The 21,397-nt window shown below is 47.1% G+C and overlaps 1 protein-coding gene across 1 annotated transcript in view; it reads left to right on the plus strand.

Moving 5' to 3' along the window:
* Window positions 1-21,397, plus strand: part of LOC149325418 (uncharacterized) — an 85,891-nt gene that overhangs the window by 31,087 nt on the left and 33,407 nt on the right. Inside the window, exons 4-5 of the mRNA XM_089563192.1 lie at window positions 12,062-12,188; window positions 14,632-14,808. Coding sequence (XP_089419318.1) covers window positions 12,062-12,188; window positions 14,632-14,808 — 304 coding nt within the window. The remainder of the gene's footprint in view (window positions 1-12,061; window positions 12,189-14,631; window positions 14,809-21,397) is intronic.

The following is a 21,397-nucleotide window of genomic DNA, read 5'->3' on the forward strand; positions in this document are numbered from 1 at the left end:
ATGGAATTCCGGAAATTACAAATGGTATAGTCAGCTTTCACTTTACCAACATGCTTGGTGCATGAAAGTTCTTCACAGAGTGACGTGTAAATAATTTTCTCGTTTTACCTGTTCTATCAAAATCTGGTCGCAACCTGTGTTGTGGCGCAATCTCCTGTGACTATTGGGTTGAAGACTGTATTTTTGTACAGCTTGTATTTTAGCTCAGTTAGTTACTGAATAGCCTCTACAGCAGTTTGAGCAGTTGCGCGTCAGCAATTGATTCTAAGTATTGCCACGTATCATTGTAGTGTTTGTTCGACAAAAGCATTTGTTGGGCGAGTTGGGGTTTTCGATGATCCATAACTACAGCGCAAACTACAGGACAGAGATGAATAAGGGACACCACACAGCGCTGACTCACAACTAAAGTTTTATTGGATGCCAGCAGCTATAAATACCTCCCTGGCGGCCAGAAAGAATGCAGTCCACATTTACATGCGTGACTGACATACTAGTATACCAGTCACGTGCCACCAAGCAAATCACATGCTCGAGAATACAATATAATCAGTGAGCAAGCACTTGTCAGTATTCGCAATCAAGGTATCGTCTTTCTTTTTCTGACACTGATGCATTCTTCCGAGAGCCTAGCTATTATGTGAGCTTCAATGATCTCTCTTGCTAACGAGTCACGGTTCTTTTCTAACACTGCACTTTCCTGATAGTTTGGAGCACAGAGTAGGTATCATCATCTTCATTGCCTTCAATGTTTCGCCACGTGGCCAGAGATAGCGACACGGGAGACATTATATTCATGCTCGTTGAGTCTTTCGTTTAAACATCGGCCGGTTTGGCCGATGTATCGCTTACCACAAGACAGTGGCAGCGAATATACCACCCCTTCCTGGCAAGGCACAGGAGGGGTGGTATATGTAAAAACAGTTTGTGCCTTGCCAGGAAGGGGTGGTATATTCGCTGCCACTGTCTTGTGGTAAGCGATACATCGGCCAAACCGGCCGATGTTTAAATGAAAGACTCAAAGAGCATGAGTATAATGTCTCCCGTGTCGCTATCTCTGGCCACGTGGCGAAACATTGCAGGCACTGCAAAGGCAATGAAGATGACGATGATACCTTTGTCTGCGCCAAACTATCAGGAAAGTGCAGTGTTAGAAAAGAACCGTGACTCGTTAGCAAGGGAGATCATTGAAGCTCACTTAATAGCTAGGCTGTCGGAAGAATGCATCAGTGCTTCATCTGTCGCGTTGTCAGAAAAAGAAAGACGATACCTTGATTGCGAATATTGATAAGTGCTTGCTCACTGATTATATTGTATTCTCGCGCATGTGATTTGCTTCGTAGCAAGCACGTGACTGGTATACTAGTATGTCAGTCACGCATGTAAATGTGGACTGCATTCTTTCTGGCCGCCAGGGCGGTATTTATACCTGCTGGCATCCAATAAATCTTTAGTTGTGAGTCAGCGCTGTGTGGTGTCCCTTCTTCATCTCTGTCCTGTCGTTTGCGCTGTAGTTACGGATCATAGTGTTTGTTCGTTCACGCTCAAGGCTGCAGGAAAGGGCTGTTATCATTTTTGTTCGTGACGCGCGAAGCGACCAGTCTAATCTCGATTGATCGCAGCCATGAAAGGCTGCATCTAGGTTTTTCCAGATTACTGTAGATGATCTTGTCCTGATATCTGGAAGTTTCCTTGCCGGCTTTAAATTGAGCGATGCCGCGAGCGGCGGACATTCGTAGTTCGACGACTGACGAGCACGTTTGTTGCTAACGTCTTTCTGCGTTACTGACGTGCTCAGTGTTGCGTCACAGCCCATGTGCTTGGCTGATCAGGGGCGCGATTACGAGTTGCTCAAAATCGTCTCAATCGGAAAGTGTCTCAAAAAGTGTCTCATTTGCCCCGTTCCTATTGGTCGGTCGTGACCAGCGGCCATATTGGTTTTTTGCGTCACCGGCCGACGTCAGAAGTGCGCCTGAAGTGGTGACGTTGCTTGCCTAATTATGCGAGCCGATTGAGACGATTTTTTGTGACTAGAACGGGCGATCTCAAACCGCTCGAGACAGAAAATGGCGGTTGTTTACATGGCCGGTGGCCGCGCTAGTACACTGTAGCCGCGCGAGCAGCGGTGTAAGAGGGTGCATGAAGACGGTTTTGACGTGCCGGACGAGTTGTTTCGACGTTTTGACATAGGAAGGAGCATAATGGCTGTGCGACAACTCGCCGTTGAACTTGGAGGTGTGCGGGTGAGTGCGCGGTCAGTGGAGCGGCAAGTGCCTGTGCGCGCCTTCGCCGCCGGTGGGTTTCAAGACACCGTAGGAAATGAAGTAAACGTCGGCGTAGCCCAACCGACTGTGCAATTGTTTGCGGTGAGTTGCGGAGACCACTGTCAAAGAAGGTGCGCGCTTTCCGGCGAGACCCCTCAAGACAAGGCGGCGGCGAAGGTGGACTTCCTTCGCATAAACTTTCGCCACCGCAGTATCCCCGGCGGCGTCATCCGAGCATCATCCGAACGGAACGGCACCACCAACACGAATAACAAGTGCTTAACCCGAAGCGGGCGGCATGAGTTGGTTACGAGGCGGAAGAGTGATTGTTGCCGCAGTGACCGGGCGTGCCGGCTCTTAATTCCCGCAGTGAGATTGCAAGCTTCCATCAGCTGCACCGGTCTGCTTCCGTATGTCGGCAGTTGGTGCAGTGTGATTATTCATGGTAGCCGGGTATTTTCTGAACAAAAATAAATAGAATCACGCATCGCCCTTGGAGCACATTTGCCATCGATAGCAGCAAGGTGAGTTCACACTGGCGAGTCGCGGAGGTCGCGCGACAGGCTTAAATCGATTTATTACGCTCCCTCTCCGCTTTACATGTGCTTCGCAAACCGTAACTAATTGACCGAAATCGGTCGCCTAGAATACTAGCGCGACGATTGCAACTTGCCAGTGTGAACTTGCCTTAAAGCTGCCTTCGCCGGTTTTCGAGCCAAGCGCTCCTTGCAAATTGATCTCGGCAGGCTCGTAGCAATCACTGCCTTTAAACAGATTTTTCCGCGCACTTCAGACGTTTGCGCAGTACTTTGATTCTGCGTAATGTGTAAAAAAAGAGGACAGCCGTCGAATCAGCTGATTTTTTTTCTGGCTGCCATGTTTACGATGGGTGAATATGTGGGTGGAGGGATAAGGCTGAATGTAGCTGAATCCTTTGAATCAGGCGGCAGCTCACGCCACCTAGCCGACGCTTTTCCAGCGTCAGTGCACCCTCGCGGCAGCAAAAGTGACTGAAGAGCAAACTTAATTGCAGAACTGAGGACGCTTCTTGTTTTGCTTAATGTTGTTAGGTTTGAAACATAGTTTGTTGGGAAAATAAAACATTGTTCATTTTGTTAACGGCTTGTTTACAGCAAAACGTTTGCATACGGTCCCCTATTGCGCAAATAAATGCTTCCTGGGTGGATCCCTGCTACTAGCCGCTAAAGCCCCTAGCTAGGGACTTCACTGGCCACCGCTGATTGGTTGTCTTCGCGTTCGCATCTTGCGGTGTCGTCATTTTGACGTCAGAGTCTCAAAATTGAGACGAAAACTCGTAATCGCGCCCCAGAGCAATGAGTTCAGCAGTTTTGCTTTGTATTTTTGTTGACATTAGAAAAAAATAAACTTCTTTTCTACGCCGCCGCCAAGTTATTCCGTTCTTTTGCGGGCGCAAGTCAGCCCAAATAAAGAGCTTCGTTTTCAAGTCTTGTTGGTGTTTTCGTGACCGCTGGACTACCGTCACTACAACGTGACATCTGGGGGAGGTGCTGGGTAGCGTCCCATGTTCCGGACACCCCGTACAAGTCGTGACGCCAGCCCTCTGAGTTATTTACCGCAGGACCTGAGTCCTGTCCACCGCCCAAGCCGACGTCTGCAAGGCGATGCACCTGAGTTCGTGATTCTGCCGGACCCTACCCGGAAGCGAAAGCCAGTAGCAATGTCCACCATGAGCTTGCCCCAGACGACGGCTCCAATCGTTCTTCAGCAGCCCCGGGTGCCACCAACCTTTCACGCTTCGCCTGGTGCTGACCCCGAAGAATGGCTGGAACAGTTCGACCGTGTGGTTCTCTTTAACAACTGGGACGACGCCATGAAAATTAGGTACGTTTTCTTCGCCTTGGAGGGACCAGCAAGAATCTGGTTTGAGAATGAGGAAGCTAGCCTCACGAACTGGGAAACCTTCAAGGAGCAGCTTCTCAAGACTTTCGCGAACGTCGTGAGAAAGGAGAAAGCCCAGCAGCTGCTACAGTCTCGCATACAACGCCCAAACGAGACCGTTGCAGTGTACACTGAGGAGATGAAGCGTCTCTTCCGGCGTGCCGACTCGAGCATGAAGGAAGAAGAAAAGGTCAAGCTGCTTATCCGAGAAGTTAAAGAGCAACTCTTTGCGGGCCTCGTACGGAACCCACCGAAAACCGTTGCGGAATTCGTCAAAGAGGCATCCACCATGGAAAAAACACTTGATGCCAGAGCCTGCCATATGACCGCCAGCAGCGCGTTTTCTCATCAAGATGCCTGGACACCGTTAACAAAGATAACTTGCGGGAGGTTATCCGTCAGGTTGTGCGAGAAGAGCTCCGACGATTGCTGCCAACGGGAACGCAGCCGCAGCTTTCATTGCTCACTGACGTCGTCCAGGACGAGGTTCAACAGGCCTTGGCTGTGACGCCGACATCCACTCAGCCTCTGCAGCCCCTAGCCATGACTTACGCCGCAGCTGTGCGCCGTCGTGCACCTCGACGACGGGACCCAAGCAATAATAGCCCTCAGGCAGCTGCGTTGGACCACCGCCCTCTCGCCCCAACCCGCCCGTCCTACAAACGTCGCACACAGCCAAGGAAATGCGACGAGTGGAGAACTCTCGACCAGCGCCGCCCACTATGCTTCCACTGCGGCGAAGCCGGTCACGTCCTCCGGCACTACCCATACAGAAGAGTGGGCATCCGAGGGTTCTCTTACGACGCTCCACGACCCCGACCCGGCCAGCGACCATCCGAAATCGAAGAGTTTTTGCGTCGGGAAGAATGCCCATCGCCGAGCCGCCTATCACGTTCCCCGTCGCCATCGTCACTACGCTTTGTATCTCCTAAGCGAGGTTACGCCGTGCGTGGACGCTCCCCCATCCCCCAAAGGTTAAACTGAATAAAGCAGCCTCTGGAGGTGAGTATGCTTCTAAGCGCAAGGACAAAGATCCTCCACCGACGACAACTCCGACGACACCTACGACGACAACTTCGACGACAACACCAACGGCGACGACGACGCGGCCAGACTTGACGCCTTTACCGCTTCCCATAGAAGTAACGTCGGAGTACGCCCACAGCAACCTCAATACCCGACGAAGCCGAGATCGGACACCATAGACAACGTGCAATAAAAAACGCGAACAAGTGACCTTGAAGTTACGGTCGACGGTCACGCGGTTACTTCCTTGATCGACACGGGAGGTGACTACTCTGTCATGAGCGGGCCATTCGCTGTTCGACTGAAGAAAGTGACAACTCTGTATGGTCCGCTGATCCGCACCGCAGGTGGTAACCTGATTACGCCTACAGGACGCTGCACCGCGAGAGTTACTGTAAATGGGAGAACCTATGCTACAACCTTCCTGGTCCTACAGCAATGCCCGCGAGACGTGATTTTGTGAATGGACTTCCTGAATGAACATCGGACGATCATCGACCTTCGATCTAAGTCGATCAAGCTTTCCACGGAGAACGCCATACCTGCTGCGACGAGCGCAACTCATCACGTTGCCTTAAACGTCCTCGACGAAGCATTGAGCGTGCTGCCCCGATCGAGTGTCCTCGCCTGCATAGGTACTGGAGACATCGAAACTGCCGAAGGCGTCATCGAGGGGAACACCCAGCCACTCCTGGATCGAGGACTGGCCGTCGCAAGGGGAGTCGCCCAAATCCGAAATGGCCAAGCCCAGGAGTTGCTAACCAACTTCACCGAAGAATACCGGCATCTAAACAAAGGTAGAACGATCGCTTTCCTCGACGAGCTGGCAGACATCAGAGACATATTTTCCCTGCCCGACCAACCTGTAGAACCATCTGACCAACGCCATCAACCAACGTTGGATATCAACCCAGCATTACCACGGAGCAGACAAGACCAAATACGCAGTCTTCTTCAAATGTACAGCGATTGCTTCTCATCAGCATCGAATGTGCGACGAACCCGGCTTGCCAAGCACCGCATTGTCACAGACGAACACGGCCGACCACTGTGACAGAGCCCCTACCGCGTATCGCCGCTAGAACGCCAAGCTATCCGCAAGCAAGTTGAGGAAATGCTTCGCGACGACGTCATCCAGCCGTCGAGGAGCCCCTGGGCAGCACCAGTCGTCCTAGGGAAAAAGAAAGACGGCACCCTTCCCTTTTGCGTCGATTACCGCCGCCTGAACAGCATTACGAAGAAGGATGTGTACACCCTCCCCCGCATGGACGATACATTGAACCGGCTGTGCAAAGCTAAGTACTTCTCATCGATGGACCTAAGGAGCGGCTACTGGCAAATTGAAGTCGACGAAAGATATCGCGAAAAGACTGCGTTCATCACACCAGACAGACTCTTCGAGTTCAAGGTGATGCCATTCGGCCTCTGCTCTGCCCCAGCGACGCTCCAGCGAGTAATGGATACGGTGCTCCCAGGCTTGAAGTAGCAAATTTCTCTAGTCTACTTAGATGATGCTGTTGTCTTCTCCACAAGCTTTGAAGACCACCTCACAAGGCTTCGGACAGTGCTGGAAACAATCAAGTCTTCAGGCCTAACACTGAAACCAGAGAAGTGCCACTTCGCCTACGAGGAGCTGCTTTTCCTTGGTCACGTCGTAAGCAAGGATGGAGTTCGCCCAGACCCTCAGAAGACGGCTGCGATCGCAGAGTTTCCACAGACTAATGACAAGAAAGCTACACGGAGATTTCTTGGATTGTGCGCATATTACCGGCGATTCGTCAAGAACTTTTCGCGCATCGCTGAGCCTTTGATCCAACTTACCAAGGCGGACGTGCCTTTTAAATGGGAAATGCCGCAAGAGGATGCTTTCAAAGAGCTAAAGCGCCGCTTACAGTCCCCTCCTGTGCCCGAGCACTTTGATGAAAACGCCGAAACCGAAATCCGAATGATTGACTACTTAGAACAGGATTTTGACTCCTTTCTTGAAGAACACAAGCTGGGAAACTTTAGCGTCAACGATTTATGGAAGCATTTTAAACATTCAGTACATGAATGCACTAAGAATTTCGTTCCCATGAAGTGTAAGAAAGCACCTCGCCACCGTCCATGGATTACTCGGGACATACTGCACCTAAAGCGTCAACTAAAACGCTGTTCACGCCTCAATTCTTGCACCACTCGCTCAAGGCTACAGTCATTGCGCACTGAACTTAAAAATAAAATTAAATTATCTAAATACCACTTTTTTAACGTTAAGATGCACCATTTTCTTACAAACGCGCCAAGAAAGTTTTGGATGCATTTAACAAACAAAAAAGCTCCGGTGACCAAAGTCAGACTGAACGGTACCGAGACCACTGATACTCAGTGTATTGCCGAGGCTTTCAACGCGTATTTTGCTTCCGTATTTTTACAAGCTGACAATCTTAGTCCTGAATATGTATGCCCAAAATATGAGCTGCCGAACCTCTTTATTACGGAACAAGGCATTTTTTCGTCACTGTTAAACTTAGACACAAAAAAATCTGCCGGACCAGACGAAATATCCAACAACTTTCTATTTAGGTACGCAGAATGGTGCTAGAAATACCTGCTCATAATATTCAACGAGAGTTTGAATCAAGCTACCATTCCCGATGATTGGAAACTGGCTAAGGTCATCCCTATTCACAAATCTGGAGATAAGGCTAGTGTCAACAATTACAGGCCTGTTTCGCTCCTGTGCACCGCTAGCAAGGTAATGGAGCACTTTATTTTTAAGCATATAAGCAGTTTTCTGGAAAATAATAATTTCTTTTCTGAGGGACAGCACGGTTTTCGACGTGGCCTATCCACGGTTACGCAACTACTACACACTACTAATAATCTCATGGTAGCTTTGGATCAGGGTGGGCAAATTGATATACTGTTCCTCGACTTCGAAAAGGCGTTTGACCGAGTCTGTCACAAAAGGTTATTACTTAAGCTAAAAAGTGTATTGCAAAATGAACAAATTTTGAATTGGCTTGATTGTTACTTATCCAATCGACAACAGTATGTCTGCATTGAAAACTCACTTTCTTCATCTGCCCCTGTATTATCCGGTGTACCACAAGGTTCTGTAATTGGACCTCTTCTTTTTCTGATCTATTTAAATGACCTGTCTTTGGATTCCTCTGTACAATGCCGGTTCTTTGCCGATGACTGCATCGTGTACCAGGTCATCGAATCTGTGCAAGATCAAATTGTGCTACGTGATTACCTCTCTGCAATTACCAGTTGGTGTCAATCCTGGCGTATGAACCTAAATGTCTCTAAATGTGCCCACATGATGGTCACAAGAAAGAAAAAACCGTTAATATATACTTACAAAATTAACAATGCTGATGTCAAGCGGGTTGACAACTTCAAATATCTTGGTGTTATAATTGACTCCAAATTAACGTGGAACGCACATGTTGAATATGTTGTGTCGGCGTCACTAAAAAAGCTGTGGTTATTAAAGCACCGCATGAGGCACTGCACTAGTGCAACAAAACTTGCAGCATTCACGACACTCGTTAGGCCAATTCTTGATTACGCTGACACTGTTTGGGACCCTCATACTAAGAAAAACATCAATCACATTGAAGGGGTACAAAAGAAAGCACTTCGATTCATTTTTAACGCTTACCATAGAAGTATCTCTGTTTCAGACCTGAGAACACGAGCTGGGCTCCCGTCGCTAGAAATGCGCCGCAAACTACACCGCCTACAAATGATGTACAGTATTGTCAACCACCATGTCAAAATAAATTTTCATAATTACATGCACTTCAACGAATCCAGGAAAACGAGAGGCAAGCACAGCAAAACAATTGTAATGCCGCAGGTTAAAACTAACGCCTACCGTTCATCATTCTTTCCTCGAACCACAGCTGAGTGGAACGCCTTACCCTATGAAGTAGCTGACATGCCCTCAGTTGAATCTTTTGTTACAGCCGTGTCATCTCATCTATGATGCTGCAAGTATTTCTTTACAACGCTTCTTGCTTTGCCTTCCGCCTTTCAAAGTGTATTCCTTCTTTCTTTTTTTGTGTGTTTTTTGATTGTGCACATGTCAATAGCATGTTTTCTTTCTTTGCCGCTGTTAAACTCACCTTAGCAATTGTTCAAGAACAATGTATCCACTCCTGATTTGACTGCCAAGAGGCAGTTGGCAGTACTTGATAAATAAATAAAATAAAATCCATACCGATGCAAGCAGTGTGGGCTTAGGAGCGGTGCTCGTTCAGAAAAATGGTGGAGAGGAAAAAGTTATCTCGTACGCTAGCCGTTCACTGTCGAAAGCCGGAGCTAACTATTCGACGACCGAGAAAGAACGTCTCGCCATTATTTGGGCCACGTCGAAATTTCGCCCCTACCTGTACGGACGACCATTCAAGGTTGTGAGCGATCACCATGCTCTGTGCTGGCTAGCCAATTTGAAAGATCCCTCCGGCCGCCTTGCTCGTTGGAGCCTGCGTCTTCAAGAATTCGACATAACTGTACTCTGTAGTCTACAAATCTGGCCGAAAGCATTCCGACACTGACTGCTTGTCGCGAGCCCCCGTCGACGCAGCAAACGAAGAAGAAGACGACGATGCTTTCATAGGACCGGTAAGCGCCAGCAGTTTCGCGCAGCAGCAGCGCTCCGATCCTGAGTTGCAAAGCATAGTTGATTACCTGAAAGGCAAGACTGCATCGCCTCCTCGAGGATTCAAGCGCCAACTGTTGTCCTTCGTCATTCACAATAATGTCCTCCTGAAGAACTTCGCGTCCAACTGGACAGTACATGTTGTCGTGCCCAATAATCTTAGGCAAGACATTATGCAGGCATGTCATGATGAGCCGACTGCGGGGCATCTCGGGATTGCTCGCACGTTGCACCGCATCCAGGAGAAGTACTATTGGCCGCGGCTAGCTGCCGACGTTTCCCATTATGTGAAAACGTGCCGTGAGTGTCTGCGACGCAAAACGCCTCCGATTAGACCAGCCGGTCTCCTGAACCCCATACCACCTCCAACAAAGCCCTTTCAGCAAATGGGGATGGACTTCCTCGGCCCCTTTCCGACTTCATCATCAGGCAACAAGTGGATCATCGTGGCCACCGACTACATGACCCTATACGCCGAAGCAAAAGATTTGCCTAATGGTACCGCAACAGAGGCAAAATTTTTTGTCGAACAAATTCTCCTGCGACACGGCGCCCCCGAAGTGCCCATCACAGACAGGGGGACGGCATTTACAGCGGAGCTGACGCAAACCATTTTAAAGTACTGCCAGACAAGCCATCGGAGGACAACTGCCTATCATCCGCAAACCAACGGACTCACAGAGCGTCTGAACAAGACCATCGCAGACATGCTCTCCATGTACATCGACGCCGAACAAAAGACGTGGGACTCTATTATGCCCTACGTGATCTTCGCCTATACTACTGCCGCCCAGGAGACAACTAGGTTTACTCCATTCCAGCTGGTATACGGCAGGAAGCTCACGACCACACTCGACGCAATGCTCCCGCACGTTTCCGAAGAAGACAAAGTCGACGTCGCCGCCTACTTTCATCGCGCCGAGGAAGTCCGAAGACTTGCGCGGCTTAGCATTCAAGACCAGCAGCACAGCGACGCCCGACGCTACAATCTGCGCCGACGAGACACGCATACAAGCCAGGTGATCGGGTTTGGATATGGACGCCAGTTCGCCGCCGTGGATTGAGCGAAAAGTTCTGCGACGCTACTTTGGCCCGTACAGGGTTCTCCGTCGCATCGGTGACCTCGACTATGAAGTCATCCCCGATGGCACGACAGCATCTCAGCGACGGCGCCCACGCCCGGAGTCGTACATGTCGTACGCCTGAAGCCATATTATGAACGCTAAAGGACTCGAAGTTTTCATTCTCCGTGTTTATTTTCATTTTAAAGCATCGAGACGATGCTTCTTTGGAAGGGAGGTAATGCCACGTATCATTGTATTGTGTGTTCGTTCACGCTCAAGGCTGCAGGAAAGGGCTGTTATTTTTGTTCGTGACGTGAGAAGCGACCAGTCTAATCTCGATTGATCGCAGCCATGAAAGGCTGCATCTAGGTTTTTCCAGATTACGGTAGATGATCTTGTCCTGCTATCTGGAAGTTTCCTTGGCGGCTTTAAATTGATCGATGCCGCGAGCGGCGGACATTAGCAGTTCGACGACTGACGAGCACGTTTGTTGCTTACGCCGCCGCCAAGTGATTCAGTTCTTTTGCGGGCGCAAGTCAGCCCAAATAAAGAGCTTCGTTTCCAAGTCTTGTTTGTGTTTTCGTGACCGCTGGACTGCCGTCACTACAACGTGACAGTAGTCATCCCTTAAGCCATTAAAAGTGATATTGTTGTCAGCATATAATACTCTTTATGCGTAACTAGGTACTAAAGTATTATCATTAATGCAGACTAGAAGTAAGTATGGCCCTAATTAGAGCCGTGTGAGACGGCGTATAAGATTTTTGACTAGATGATATGCCGTTAGCTTTAACACAGTGATACCAATCACTGAAAATTTTTACTTAAAATCAATGCTATTCCATGTGCGCCGTTTATGTACAGCTATTTTCGCAAGATATGTTGAAGAGCGTTAAATGCTTTCTATCATGCCAAAAATGGCAGTTTAAAGCTTGCTCTATTTTGTACTCTTTTCTTTATTAGGTATCAGTGTCATTTCTATAGATTTTTTCCTTTGGGAGACCTAATTCGTGGGTATAATCTGATTGTGTGACAAAAGTAAACCAGTCTGGTATTTGTAACTATGAAATTCCTCAGAAAAATGGAAGTGTGTAATTTGCCCGATAGCCATCAATGTTGAATGTTCTTCACAGGATGGTGACATTTATGATTTTGACCACTTCTATAGCCGAGCGGGGCAGATATGCCGGAGATTGTCATGTGGAACCCATCAGCTCCTGGGATGATTCGTGCTTCATTGACAGCTACCAAACCAGCGTGGTGAGCGACGGCATTCTGCTATAGAATGACTCTGGAGATAGAGATATAGTAGATTTTCATTTACCTCCTGTTTTAAGGCTCACGAAAAAGCACAAACCACGCCATGATATCGGAAACTTCTGACTAGGTCGATAATAAAGTCCACAAGGCAGTCTCACGCACGCAATGAGCACCATCCGAAAACTCTTGAGATATATCTGTACGGCACTGGCGAAAATGGCGGCCCTAACAAGCGTTCAGTACACTGGTCGTAAATGACGTGTGAACCTCTGGTCATTGCTTACGACGACATTATGCAACTATGGCCATTGCTATACTGGGATGCAGATGTCCTAAACGTTTCACCTATCCGACTAATGAAAGCTTGGTCAAGGGATACCTACATCAAATTGAGAAGTGCAGTAATTCTCCCGCTTAAATGGCAGTTGATGGCTGCTGTACTGCGGTATCCCGAAGCATCCTCTGTCCTCTGTTCTACGCTTTATGTGTTTTCACTACCTTGTCATAGTCATACGGCCTACAGTAATTTTATTGTTATTGTCTATTGCTCCTCTACCTTTACGTTTTGGTCTTAACTCTGTTTTTTATCCTCCAGTTGTACGAATACAGGTGTTATTATCGATGGACACATAACTGAGCTGGTTGGTGATAAGGTAAGTTTAGGCAGCACACAAATAGACAAGAGCATCAAAACTGGAACCAAACAGTAGAAGTTACGTTAATCACTCTCAGATTTAGCGGCTTCCCAGCATTATTCGTCTTGGTTTTGAGCTTTGTCACCACCTGATGCACAGTCCTCCTAGCTGCCGCCGGAGCTGTAGTTGTCCACTCGAAGTGATGTTGGTGCTGTGATAATGCGGTCCCTCATTGTCATGTACACTATTTTGACGTTTTATTAAAGTAATGTGTATGCTTAATGCCCTAATTTCTTGTTATTTTCTGGCTCAGGAGGCCACAAAGTGTCCCGCTACGGACAGGCGTGCGTTTTCTTTTAAAGCCTTTGAGCTCACTTTGGCTGGGTGTGTAGGCGCGAACGCCTGAGTGGGCCAGCTTTTCTTATCTTTACTGCAGGAATGCTCAAAGAGAGGCTATAGAGAGAAGAGCGCAAGCGCTCCGTTCCTGTGCGCGGCATTTGGCTGAACACTACACGGCGCGATCACAAGCAGTGAAAGTCGGACCTCCCCATTGGTTAGCGTCATGTCCGTCTGTGTGCTACTTCCACACACCATCCTGGCGATATGCTATGGCAAGAAACCAGCAGGACGTCCCTGATTAATCGGTGGCTACGCCAATGTTTCGACTGAAAGCCCTAAAATAAGTAGCATGATTGACCTGCCCTATTCGTGCGCTGAAAGCTGTACAGTTTACCGCGTATTGTAACATATTGCGACATTTTTGGCGACTGCTCAGTTTTAAATTTCTTCTCGGTATTACATAGCACACCCTTCTCAGTAAAGATGAGGTTGCAGCATTTCTTGAAGATTTTGGCGACAGCTTTCCCTCACTGCATAAAACGTCCACGTCAAGGCAAGGCTTTTCTATAGCCTTGTAGATAAACTTAAGGGAAGGCAGTGAGTTGGTCATGTTATGAAATGTACAGAAAGGAGCACTTGCTGTTTGTGCAAACAAGGCGGCGAATGTGAAAGACAGAGAAGTATACCGAATTAGTGTTTACAGCTGTTAGCGAAGGCGGTAAAAATTTTAAATCATTGGCGGTTTCAGGCGCGCGCTGTAGATAGGACAGGGTAAGTGAACAATGAGAGCCACTCCATACAGCAGTGAAATTGACGTGACTGCTGCTATTGGTCAGTATGATGACAACAATGGTAATGTCGGTAATTAACAGCTGACACACTCGGGGAAATGCAAAGTTGCAATGATCATTACACAGGTAAAGGGGCGCTGACTCTTTATACCTCAGCAAATACCTAAACAGCTTCTTGACTGAAGGCAGGAAAACGTCACTGCAGTCGCAGGCTTCTTGCGCGGCTCATGCTGGGTGTGAGCTGTGCCGGCTGCGCGCTTGCACTGGACTCTAAATTCTCAGCTTCCAATCACTGGCCACACAGCGCATAATACACAGAGCATTCTGACCCGGAAGAAGATCGTCAGCCAGGCCGTATATGTAGTGGACCACACGAACGTTTAAACTGTGACTGGTGTCGTGCGGACAACCCGGGGCTTGTGGCCCTCTAATTTCCTTGACAAATAAAATTTTGCTACCACCATTCTGGACTGAACGCGATAAAAATTTCTTTGCCCGAAAGTCTGTTGAAACGTGAAGCTATTGCATGAAATCTGCTGAATGGTGTACAGACGTGTTTGGTTTTCGCTTTTTTCTCCTTGGTATCTTGGTATTTACTGTTTCGCTGTTTCTTATTGCAGTTCTAAAACAATGTACAAGATGTTTCTGCTTATGCTGTCATCTCTTCTCTCTTAACAGATGAGAATGCTGAAGTTTATAACAAATATGACCAGTCCGACTGCAAAATATTTCCTTGCGGTAGATCTGAATGTTCGGTATTTCACGAACGTTGCCACATCTCCTCTGCTTGAAGTGCACGTGCAATCTCCAGCGAAGAAAACGTGCAGGGATTACGACAGATTTATATATCCCACTGTAAGTTGTTGAAAAAAAAATCTTGATTGACACAAAATGTTTTATAATTCGTTATTCATCACCGGTTTAGAACTTCTAGTTGGCAGAACCGCTGCCCGAATAGCTGTTGCCTCTGGTTACTAAGGCTAGAATTGGCTCTGCGCCTTCCTCTATCGAGCAGAAGGGCGTACACAATGTGAAAACAAACAGAATATTAAGAATACAATGAATTATAAACATTATTTATTGAATATGTGACGGAGCAACGATGTGTATCGGTCTTATTGCGTTGAATGGCTTTATTTCTGGATACGCTTGGTCGTTTAAGTGTATCGCTAGAAAGATCTATAACAGGTAAGTAACACATGATTATAAACTAACATTCTTACAAAGGGCCTTGAGAAAAAATGATTTCATCATAGTCAGGACACAGAGCAATAACGGTGATGGGGTACTTCTAATGACAAAGGCGAAAAAAAATTCAGGGGGGCACTTTGGTGACCTAAAGTGCGGTGAGGCGAAAGCCTTAAGCGCAGTGTTGCTGCTTGTGTCAGCGATGCGTTGTTAAGATGTTAGGCTTCGCCTCTAAAAGTGAAACACGTCAGCGTCTTGCAACGCTGCCAGGGAGTCCATAGAACGCCATCGCCCGTTCGGTTCCACGCCTTGCTCGTCGGTAAATTGGTTTTTGAGGAAACGAAATGTATCTCTCTCATATCTCTGTGGAAACCTAAACCTCGCCGTAACGGAAAGGGAGGAAGATGGAAGTGAACGCAAAGACCGTATTCACTAGACGCGCCTTTATTCATTCCAAACCATCGAGCTGGCATGGCGGAGTGGTAGCATGCTCATCTCGCACTCCGGAGACCGGGGTTCGATTCCCAAACCCGACCAATTTCCTACTCGGTTTTATTTATTTATCTGGTCTGACTAGAAACGTTAACTACGATCAGCGGACAATTAAGCAATTAAGTAAACTCAGTCCCACTTACTTAGAGCACCACTATACGATCCCTTTAATTGCTTCCATGGTTGCTGGCCAAAGTACAATTGGCCCCGTTTGAAATTCGCGCCCTCTAACGTCACGACCGTTTCGGCCTATTGAAAAGCGTGACATTTCTACCGACAACTCCTGCTTACAACTATGAGGTATTAAAGGCTTCCGCCTTAATATTGGTAATTGTCGGCTTTTGCCTGCTTTGAACAGGGTTCGTAGTTGAGCTTTCAATCGTGGGATTCATACTGGTTATTCATACCTTCCGAATGTCACACAGTCCTTTCAATTGCAGAAATACGCATCTAGTGCCTTTTAACAAACCTGCTTCTCACTTGCCCCGTATGTACGAATTTTCGATGCGGATCCCACTGGATGTCGCGTGGCCGGGGTGTAGAAAGCTTATATTGGGCATTCACTTACTCGGACGTGTGTAACCATTGTTAGTTGACGACATGTGAAAGCAGAAAGTTTGACAGCGGTCCCCGTAGCTCAGCGATAGAGCACCGGACGCGTAATTCGGAGGTCGTGGGTTCGGATCCCACCGGCGGCATGAGGTTGTTTTTCTTCTCCTTTTCTAGTCAATTAGCTTTAAGCGGTAACATATTCAGTAATATAAATTGATCAACACCACAAAATAAATAAATAAATTAAAAATCCTCTGTGCCCCTTGGTTTCTGTGGCTGTTGGCTTCTCTCATATTTGTAACGAGCCCCTCATTCCCCTTTCCTTGTCTGCTTAATTGCTTAACGAGGGCCTCGGTTCTCGCAGCCTTGATGGCTTAGGAAGCATAAGAGGGTTCTCACACAGCTTCCACCCTTGCCGTTCGATGACGTTCTACGTCACATCAGCGGTAACTCAGGACGTGCTACGTCCGCCGCCTAAGAACGTGGGTGGCGCTGGTGAACACTCCCAAGGTTAGGTAATTTGTAAACATAAATACCCCAGAAAGCAGGAAGTTTGACAGCCGTCGCCGTAGCACAGCGGTAGAGCACCGGACGCGTAATTCAGAGGTATGGGTTCGGATCTCACCGGCGGCATGTGGTTGTTTTTTCTTCTGCTTTTCTAATCAATTAGCTTTAAGCGGTAACATATTCAGTAATATAAATTGATCAACAGCACAAAATAAATAAACCAATTAAAAATCCCCTGTGCCCCTTGATTTCTGTGGCTGTTGGCTTCTCATATTTATAACGAGCCCCTGATTACCCTTTCCTTGTCTGCTATATATATATATGTGAGAGAAGCCAACAGCCAGAGAAACCAAGGGGCACAGGGGATTTCTTTGTGGTTGTGGCATGTGGTTCTTTTTTCTTCTGCTTTTATAATCAATTATCTTTAAGCAATAACGTATTCAATAATATTTTAAATTGATCAAAACAGCAAAATAAATAAATTTAAAAAATCCCATATATATATATATATATATATATATATATATATATATATATATATATATATATATATATATATATATATATATATATATATATATATAACAAGGGAAGGGGGATGAGGGGCTTGTTATATATATGAGGGAAGCCAACAGCCACAGAAACCAAGGGACGCAGGGGATTTTTAATTTACTTATTTATTTTGTGCTGTTGTTCGATTTTGAGTATTACTGAATATGTTATCGTTTAAAGCTAATTGATTAGAAAAGCAGAAGAAAAAACAACGACATGCCGCCGGTGGGATCCGAACCCACGACCTCCGAATTACGCGTCCGGTGGTCTACCGCTGAACTACGGCGACGGCTGTCAAATCTTCTGCTTTCGAGGGTATTTATGTTTACAAATAACCTAACCGTGAGAGTGTTCATCTGCGCCACTTACGTTCTTAAGCGGCGGACGTAGCACGTCCTGTGTTACCTCTGGTGTGACGTAGAACGTCATCGAACGGCGAGGGTGGAAGCTGTGTGAGAACCCTCTTATGCTTCCTATGGCGTCAAGGCTGCCAGAACCGAGGCCCTCGCTAAGCAATTAAGCAAACAAGGGAAGGGGAGTGAGGGGCTCGTTATAAATATGAGGGAAGCCAACAGCCGCAGAAACCAAGGGACGCAGGGGATTTTTAATTTACTTATTTATTTTGAGCTGTTCGATTTTGAATATTACTGAATATGTTATCGTTTAAAGCTAACACCACTTGCCGCCGGTGGGATCCGAACCCACGGCCACTCATTTGATCAGATTTCTGCTACCATTCTGGAATCAGGCTTTAAAACTAATCATGACCGGGAAATTAGGGCGTCTTACCTTATCTATAAGTTCAATACAGTGTCTTCCGGTTTAAATGAAAGCACAGGAAAATTGAGTTCCATACCCTCTTAATGCCCAAATATTTCGCTTTTAGGTCAGTGTATTCTGGTTCGTCATCAGTTTCTTTTCTAGATTTAGTAATAGGTATTCTTTATACTGATTATGCTGTTCATTGCCTCTATGTGTTTCATTGATCATGTGCAACTTCTTCCTTCTTCAATCTCGCTGTTCAAGATGGTCACTTCTCATCTTAGGACTGATTATAAGCAAAGTACATTGCCATGTTTATTATATATAGCCAACACAGCAGATAGACTAAATTTCTCAGAGTAACTGTTGTGTATTGTGGTTCATTTATCGTCTTGTGATTGACATTGGGATTCATTTATCGTTCTGTAGACATGCGCCTGATGCTTTTTATCGAATTTTGTGGCTCTGTTATCCTGTGCGTTGTTCTTCCCTACATACATTGTGCCATCCCTCTCGATCCAGACATTCTGACGAAGGCCGTTCCACGGTCAAAACGTCTATAAATTGTTTCAAGCGTTCCAAACGTTGGTCTACGTTCTTACTGCTACATACCGTGCCAAGATTTTCCCCTTTTTTTTGGCTGCGTTATTGAATACCAATGGATCACGGGAAGACCACGTTTAAACGCATCTTTTGGAAGTTCCCAAAGAACGAAGCCTCAACAACCATTCTAGGTGATTCACAGACGAAACATCTTTTCCACCACTTTGACCCACACGTCAGTGGAACCCCAGCCTTCGTTACGCAATGCGGGGCTGTCATCGACGATGTAAGTGATTTATTTTGATTTATTTTGATTTATTGATGTAAAAATTCAATCAGTTCATTTATCCTGCGCTGCCAAATGCCGTCAGAAAGGGGGCAGTCGCCCCGTCAAGCTGCTCTCTGAAGCAGCTTTTTCGTGTCTGCTCCTTTCCTTTGTAAAAGAGGAAAAATAAACTATTATTATTATTATTATTATTATTATTATTATTATTATTAAGTGCAATCTTGGACTTTGTACCCCGGACGTCAACGACATTGATCCTTCATGTCGGCACAAACGACATCGCTTCAAGTTCCGGAAAAGCATCTTTTGCAAAATACAGTTCCCTGCTGGATTACATTTCTAACGAACACCCGGATATCACCAGAATATATGCAAGTCTCATCTTGCCAAGGACGCCAAACCGCCGTCGAAGGGACAACAATGGTGCGATCGTGCACCGCTGTAACGAAGAGGCCAGCCACTTCAACCACATTCTGCAGCACTACTGCCGATATTCAAAGCAAGTCCGCTTTCTACAACATGGTTTCGATTGGCTACCAACAGCCCGTTTCCTCGCGGCTGATGGCCTGCATCCCAGTTTTGAGGGCGTCTCATAACTGGCTGGCCATTTTAGAGAGATCTGCTTCCAGTCTTCCTACAACAGATCTTCACCTTCCAGGAATGATTGCACACCTTCCAGTGAGCCCCAACTTTCCACTGAGATTACCAGTACTGATACCCAACTTCATCCTATCGCTCCACGATCCTGCGAAGATGAATGGCCTTCATTAACGTCCAGGACTTCCGCGACTGTCTCCCGTGCTCAACCGCCTTGTGAAAATAACGGTTCTTCTGCCACTACGAATGCTTCCGTGGCTGTTTGTGACAGAAATAGCGACACAGCGAGCCACCCCAGCACCCAACCGTCGTCAAGAAATGAGCAACCACCTCTGCCACCCGTTCAAGTCGGAACAGCTCCTACAGCAAAAGGCCACCGCTCTTCAGCGAACTTCACGCCCAACGCATCGTTGTCAAGGAATGCGCCTTCTCCTCAACATCTGGGTGAAAAGACAAGGCCTGCTTCAGCGTCGTCAGGGGCTGTGCCTTCGCCTCACCAACTGTGCGGGAAAACAAGACCTGCATCAGTCCCGGGTAGTTCATCTAGTGCCTCCAAGTCTCAACCACGCAGACAAAATGGTCGCCCTACGAAAAATGACAAATCTGTCGTAGCCTCTGAGCGTGACGAATACGAGCTCCGCAGCACCAACTCCAAAGCCTCCCGGTCCGAGCGACAGCGATGACTAGCCACGTCATTTTCCGGTAACAGTGCTCCTACACACTACTCTGTCGGATTTCTAAAGCTCAGAAAAATAGCCGATAAGTGCATTCGCCACGAGTTGCATGTTGCCGCCCTAAGGACCTACTTAGCCTCGTCCATAGCCCCGAAAGACCTTCGCATAACCGTACAACCAGCTATATCTGAAATGTAAGAAAAGAATATATCACGATGGAATACGATGCTATCAACCGCTTCGCTTGAACTTACCCATGTTGTTTTAGAACACTATGTATCTTCTGGGAATACATTACGTAATACCGCAAACCAACTGTGCTCTCGCTATAAACTAATCTCTTCTGAAACGTTCGTGTTGGAAGAGTTCAAAACCAAAAAGCGAGACGAGCTTTGCGCCATTAAAACAAAAAAGCTGTTACGAGACAATGTAGGCTATTCTTCCAACGTAGTTAGCAATGACCGCGAATTCATGCATAATTCAACTGACAAAGAATGCCCGTCTTCTTTGACGGCGGCACTAGCGGTTAAAAAAGAACGCAGTCCTCCCGATTTTTCGAATATAATTAATATCTCAGATCATGAATTAAGCTTCGAAGAAAATAAAGTGCTGTCCCGGGGCCTCATCTTTTGTCCTGCCACAGGCGGTTTTGGCGTGTTTCAGTTGATGAGAGATCTGGATAATTTTGCTCTGAATCTTCGCCTTCGAGAATTTTTTCATAATAAGCCTAATTCAAATGCATCGCGCAATACATTGCCGTCTTACAAACACTGGGTTCCTCCAACACAGCGTGACAAGTGTCTAGAATTGTACATTAGTGCTTTACAAAAAGATGTGCTACAACTGTATAAGAAACAGATCCCTTTTAATCGGAACCTTTCAGTTCGCGAGACAAAAGCGATGGCGACTATAAAAGGGATGGCTACTATAATCCATCGATTCCCGGCGGTCGTGAAGGGGAGCGGCCCATATAGGTCGATGCCCACACGATCGAAAGGGCGAGCCGGGCACGGTAAGGGCTGTAACGTGGCAGTCGAGGGTCGAGGAGGCGACTTCCGCTGCTGACAGGCTGTGCAGGAGCGAACGTAGCGACGAACGAAATTGTACATGCACGCCAGTAGTTCCTCTGGCGTAGTCGCTCGTAGGTTTTTAGCGATCCAGCGTGAGCGCTTTGAGGGTCGCCATGGTAGTGCGCACAGATCTCAGACCGAAGATGTCGGGGAACCACGAGGAGCCACTTTCGGCCGTCCGGACGATAGTTGCGGCGGTAGAGGAGATCGTCGCGGATGGC

Source organism: Amblyomma mixtum, chromosome 10 (genome assembly GCF_055824585.1).
Source record: "Amblyomma mixtum isolate Tamu chromosome 10, ASM5582458v1, whole genome shotgun sequence".
NCBI classification, from domain to species: Eukaryota; Metazoa; Arthropoda; class Arachnida; order Ixodida; family Ixodidae; genus Amblyomma; species Amblyomma mixtum.